Source organism: Hordeum vulgare, chromosome 4H (assembly GCF_904849725.1).
Source record: "Hordeum vulgare subsp. vulgare chromosome 4H, MorexV3_pseudomolecules_assembly, whole genome shotgun sequence".
Classification (NCBI taxonomy): Eukaryota; Viridiplantae; Streptophyta; class Magnoliopsida; order Poales; family Poaceae; genus Hordeum; species Hordeum vulgare.
Window position 1 is genome coordinate 602,049,654 of NC_058521.1, and position 6,093 is coordinate 602,055,746.

Here is a 6,093-nt window from a genome sequence, read left to right on the forward strand (position 1 = left end):
GCCTGCTTGGAGATCAACCCAGCAACACAGAGGATAAGATGGAAGAATCGCAAGGTAGATGTGTAAAATTAGCTCAGAAACAGAGTAGCGAGAGGAGCAAGATGATGACCGGTCAAACGGATAGAATCTCACAGCAACCACGGCAATCCATTTGGTCCGCCGCAGTTCGTTTGGATCCGCGCGGATAAAAGTGATGACCCAACTCGCGGACTCATTTTCAAAACGCGTCCGTTTTGTGTCCTCGTCGACCCATTTCTGGCTCAAAATTGGGATTAAAATGTCGGCGCGGACACGAAGCGGACGCGTGCGCGTCCTCTCTGTGTCCGCATGTAGCCGGCCTGGCCTACTTGTCACACAGCTACCCACCCACCTCTGTCTGCTTATTTAATTCGTTGGCCCACTCCCACCCACCTCTCTCCTATTATTATAATACTACAATGTTACTGCCCACTTGCTTCCCGTTGGGCGCATGTGCCGACCCATTTTACAATACGTACACTGATAGGCCGACGGACGACCCAAACGGACAAAAAGCGGACAAAGCAAACGTTCGTTTGGGTCGCCCCGTTGGAGTTGCCCTAAGAGCATCTACAACCGGACCTAGCAAATTTTAGCCCTCAAACATGCGCTTCCGCGGATAATGACCGACCAGCACTCATATATTGGATCCCACAACTGGATACCTTATTTTCAAATCATCGGGTCCATACAACTACATGTAAGGCAAAACTAATCAATATGTTTGACGGCATTCGTCTGGCTCCACGACCGTGTCCATATCCGACGAGCAGCTAAGCCCCTCAAAGTGAAGGTGTGGCCACCGGCGAGGTAGAATGGGACATGGGACACCGACCAGCTCACGGGACTCGAGGCGCCGCTGTGTCACATGCCCCAATCTTCCATGTAGGAGGTTGTGGCCTCAACATCGCTAGTCAATGCGAGATCGATGATGGACGTGGCCGGATGGTCGGGCTTAGCGAGCTGCCATTCCGTGTCTGCAGCGTGCCTGCCATACACCCTATCAGCGTTTACCTTCGACTTGGAGCCCAACCCCATGAGGACAACGCACCACCAAAGCGGCTGCACCGTCATCCTGGGGTTCGGGCGCAAGACGGGCCATACTGCATCCACGAGACAGGGGTACATCTCCCATCACGAACAACGGTGAATCCAATCACCATTTGCGTGGACATACTGGATTCCCAACGGCATAAGTCCGTCCACGGTAGGGCGCACTGCTCCTGGGAGCGGCAAAGAGCCACGTAGACCGCCATCTCCTCCTTGGGATTGCAAGGGACAAGTTCCCGTTCTACATATCTGAATCTCTCAAAGTCAGATCCGTTACATGCCATGCTGAAGATGACTGGAATTCGCTAGAGAAGAGCTAGGTGGCGGAGGGGAGTGGACTGGTTAGGGTTTGACCCGAAGTGCAAATAGGGATGAATTTATGTGTGTGTGGGAGAGAGCATAGTGGCCAGATCCAACATAACGGGCTCGTCCGCGCATCCCCGTATCCGCCCCATCAGTTGTATGGATCCTAGTACCGTCATCTTCCTCGTGCCCAGCACACATACATGGTCATCTCTCACCTCCTTTTCTTCTCTCTCTCCTCTCTTTTCCTTCAATCTCTCATGAAGCAGCGACCTCTTCTGCAGGCCACCCTGACACACAGCAAGGCTACTGCTTTTGCTCCATGCTGGCATCCGAGCCTAGTTGGCAGCAGGGCATACGGTTTGAAGCATACCGTTGGGCATGCCCTTACAGGCTGAATATGGATGTTGTCGGTCAGCCTGGGCGTTTAGGCTACCCTTCAGGGGTCTTTTTTCTTTCAGACATTTTTGGTTGCCGGTCAAACCGGACGTCTCGTTTATCTAATATATTATTTCAGGCGTATGGTTGGATAACAATTTTGCGTTCGGATAGGCCGCTTGCATATTTGAGCCAAGTATGAGGTGTCCGAGTGTAGATACACCAAGACGGTCAAACAAGATAGGACAACTTAATCTCATGGCTCAACAGGGCAGCACTGCAGTTGCCGAGGCAATTGTTCAGCAAGTACCACAGCAGTAGTAATTGATGGATCTACCCCATGGAAAAGAAGCTTGTGAACGAATGCAGAATGGGAAAAAGGAGAAAGTTTTGCTGTCCGGCAAAGTGGTGCTGTGCTGCGACACATGCGTCCATGTGATGCGATATGCGGAAGCAACTACAACCAGTCAATGCTGTGGTGTGGCAGAGAACAAGATCCATGGACAACGAGGCATATGTGTACTGTGATAATAATGCAACACTGAAACAGGCTAGTGTACAATCTGCCATCAAGCTCACAGAATCATGATACTCCCTTCCATAATGTGTGAAAAGTTAAACTTTACAAAATTTGACCAAGTATATAAAATATGAAACAATATCTTAGAGGGTGTTTGGATCCAAGGGACTTATTTTAGTCTGATTAAAAATAGTCTTTTTAAGAGGCTAAAGTTCCAAGCATCCCTGACTAAAGAGGGGCTAAGCTAGTCTTGAGACTAAGAGCATGTTTGGTTTCAATAAGTCAGGTGACTTATAAATCAGGTGACTTAGGTCCTGTTTGGTTCCAAATAAGTCACCAACTTATAAGTTGAAAAGTGCAAAAAATGACTTATTTTGTCAAACAGACCTAACTTATAAGTCACCCCAACTTATAAGTAATAAGTTGTTTCACCCCAACTTAAAACTTATAAGTCACTCACTTTTGCATGAAAAGGTGACTTATAAGTCAGATGACAACCAAACAGGCGTGACTTATAAGTCACTGGTTTTAAGTCACCTGACTTATTGAAACCAAACAGGGCCTTAAAACTAGTGACTTATAAGTCACGCCTGTTTGGTTGTCATCTGACTTATAAGTCACCTGACCACACCTTCTCATCCTGTTTTATATTATAAAAACTGAAAAGGTGGTGGGTCCCACGTAAAAGTGGGTGACTTATAAGTTTTAAGTTGGGGTAAAGCAACTTATGACTTATAAGTTGGGGTGCCTTATAAGTTGGGTCTGTTTGGCAAAATAAGTCACTTTTTGTACTTTTCAACTTATAAGTTGGTGACTTATTTGAAACCAAACAGACCCTAAAACTTTTTACTCAGGGAAACCCCTACTAAATGTGCATTAGTCATCTCTCTCCTTATTTAACTCTCTCTACTAGTCTGGAAAGGGAGGATAATAAATGCTCATTAACATAATTTTAGTCTCTTTAGTATTTGGATCCAAGCATGGGTGAGGCTAACAAGTTTTAGGTGCCCAGGGACTAGACTAAAATGTCCCTTTTAGTCCCTAGGTAAAGAAAACAGGAGGGACTTTTTTTTTAAGAGACTACAAAAAGACTCTATTGGAGGGACTTTTTTCTTTAGTCACTGGGACTAAAAAAAGTCTAGTCCCTGGAAAAAAAAAACACCATCTTAGTCCCACTACTTTTAGTCATGGTACTAAAACTTATCAAACACTCTCTTATTCGCACAGGTCATATTTCAATCGTACTTCATCCTGAAATTTTTGGACGCATACTTCTCACATCCTTGTTTAGTTGTACAATTTTTTTTCAAGATTTTTTGAATCCAAAATTTTCAAATTTCGATTTTTTTCAAAGATTCGGCCAAAACGCCATTCTGTATGACTGTCACTCTAAATGTAAACGTTTTTCCACGGTCAAACTTTATGAGGTTTGATTTTTTTAAAGTAAAAATTTATCCACATCAACGGCTAGTGGAAGGAGAAGAAGAAACTACCAGTGCCCACATTTCATTTCACAGCATGAAACAGAACAAGATCAAGAGCCATAGCACAAAGCATGAACTGAAATCAGACACAAGCAACTCTGAATTACATTTAGATTTAACACGACAATTAGACGCGGACACCAGATAAACAGACACTACAATTGGAGTAGAACGCAACAGGGCGTTGCACACCGCCATTGTGCAAGATGTTTACACCAATCTATCTCAATCTCATCAGCAACCACCCTTCCATGAGTTTTCTGCTCCTCAACAACAGCACTCACTAAGAAAGACACAACACTTCTACAGAACCATAATCAAATTAACATAAGAGAACCGTTAATTGATAATCATACGGATGATTTCGCAGAGGGCGGGGGCTAGTCCTGGAGGTCGGCGTCGTCCTCCTCGTCCTCGTACTCGCCCTCCTCGTCGGCGGTGGCGTCCTGGTACTGCTGGTACTCGGACACCAGGTCGTTCATGTTGCTCTCGGCCTCGGTGAACTCCATCTCGTCCATGCCCTCGCCCGTGTACCAGTGCAGGAAGGCCTTGCGCCGGAACATGGCCGTGAACTGCTCGCTCACGCGCCGGAACATCTCCTGGATGGACGTCGAGTTGCCGATGAATGTGGAGGCCATCTTGAGGCCCGTCGGCGGGATGTCGCACACCGTCGACTTGACGTTGTTGGGGATCCACTCCACGAAGTAGCTCGAGTTCTTGTTCTGCACGTTCAGCATCTGCTCGTCCACCTCCTTGGTGCTCATCTTGCCCCGGAACATGGCCGAGGCGGTGAGGTAGCGGCCGTGGCGCGGGTCGGCCGCGCACATCATGTTCTTGGCGTCCCACATCTGCTGGGTGAGCTCGGGCACGGTGAGCGCGCGGTACTGCTGGCTGCCGCGCGAGGTCAGCGGCGCGAAGCCCACCATGAAGAAGTGCAGCCGCGGGAACGGGATGAGGTTCACGGCCAGCTTGCGGAGGTCCGAGTTGAGCTGCCCCGGGAAGCGCAGGCAGCAGGTGACCCCGCTCATGGTGGCCGAGATGAGGTGGTTCAGGTCGCCGACTGTTGTTCGACAATTCAATCAACGGCACTCATCAGTTCATTGTTTGATCAGTGGGCATCACGGATCAGCAATCAGACAAAAACAGAGTAAACGGCAGCAATCGGGAGTGTGGATGCTTCTTACAGCTCGGTGTTGTGAGCTTGAGGGTGCGGAAGCAGATGTCGTAGAGCGCCTCGTTGTCGAGCACCATGCACTCGTCGGCGTTCTCGACGAGCTGGTGGACGGAGAGGGTGGCGTTGTAGGGCTCGACGACGGTGTCGGAGACCTTGGGCGAGGGGAAGACGGAGAAGGTGAGCATCATGCGGTCCGGGTACTCCTCCCGGATCTTGGAGATGAGCAGCGTGCCCATGCCGGACCCCGTGCCGCCGCCCAGCGAGTGGCACACCTGGAAACCTGCACCCGCACAGATCCGTCAGCCACCATTTCTCCTCCGGTCCAGATCCACGCCGCCGGCGCGGAGGACGGATGAACGGAACAGAGGAACAGGAGAAGAAGAAGAAAAAAAAAGCAGAGACCTTGGAGGCAGTCGCAGTTCTCGGCCTCCTTGCGGACAACGTCGAGGACGGAGTCGATGAGCTCGGCGCCCTCGGTGTAGTGTCCCTTGGCCCAGTTGTTGCCGGCGCCGGACTGGCCGAAGACGAAGTTGTCGGGGCGGAAGATGCCGCCGTAGGGGCCGGAGCGGACGGAGTCCATGGTGCCGGGCTCGAGGTCCATGAGGACGGCGCGGGGCACGAAGCGGCCGCAGGAGGCCTCGTTGTAGTAGACGTTGACGCGCTCGAGCTGCAGGTCGGTGTCGCCGGCGTAGCGGCCGGTGGGGTCGATCCCGTGCTCCGCGCACACCACCTCCCAGAACTTGGCCCCGATCTGGTTCCCGCACTGCCCGCCCTGGATGTGCAGGATCTCCCTCATCTTCGTCGGACGAGGTGCGGCGGCGCCGGCGGTGGGGAGGAGAGTGGAGTGGAGTGGAGTGGAGTGGGGAATTGGGGGGGGGGGGGGGGGGGGATGGCGTTAGTGCGGTGGCAGGGTTTGGTGGGGCGGGATTTATAGAGGGGCGGGTCTGACGCCGTTTGTGGGGCGTTAGTTTTGAGGCTGTTGGGGATTCGGAATTTGAAAATTTTGGGGGGAGAAAAGAAACGTCTTTTGCGTGGGGCGGCCGCCGGCCTGGTCCCTCGTGGTAACGGTAACTGGGAAATTTTTGTTGACTACTTCATGGTGAAATTCATAACCCATAAAGTGAACTTCCGAGCTCCCCCGCGAACCCTAGCCGTCGCCACTAGCG

The 6,093-nt window shown here is 50.7% G+C and overlaps 1 protein-coding gene across 1 annotated transcript; it reads right to left on the minus strand.

Annotated features, from left to right (window-relative positions):
- Positions 1 to 3,813: 3,813 nt before the first annotated feature.
- Positions 3,814 to 5,776, minus strand: LOC123449966 (tubulin beta-2 chain). The gene is made up of 3 exons (XM_045127354.1): positions 5,330 to 5,776; positions 4,938 to 5,207; positions 3,814 to 4,813 (listed from the first exon to the last, which is right to left on the minus strand). The coding sequence occupies exons 1-3, from the start codon at positions 5,721 to 5,723 to the stop codon at positions 4,134 to 4,136; spliced, it is 1,344 nt and encodes a 447-aa protein (XP_044983289.1). The 5' UTR covers positions 5,724 to 5,776; the 3' UTR covers positions 3,814 to 4,133.
- Between the last annotated feature and the right edge of the window lie 317 nt (positions 5,777 to 6,093).

Excerpts from the sequence above, each read along its gene's own strand:
- LOC123449966 (XM_045127354.1), bottom strand. The coding sequence starts at position 5,723 with ATGAGGGAGATCCTGCACATCCAGGGCGGGCAGTGCGGGAACCAGATC. Across the intron at positions 5,208-5,329 it reads GAACTGCGACTGCCTCCAAG|GTTTCCAGGTGTGCCACTCG; the intron begins GTCTCTGCTTTT and ends GTGCGGGTGCAG. Across the intron at positions 4,814-4,937 it reads CAAGCTCACAACACCGAGCT|TCGGCGACCTGAACCACCTC; the intron begins GTAAGAAGCATC and ends GTCGAACAACAG.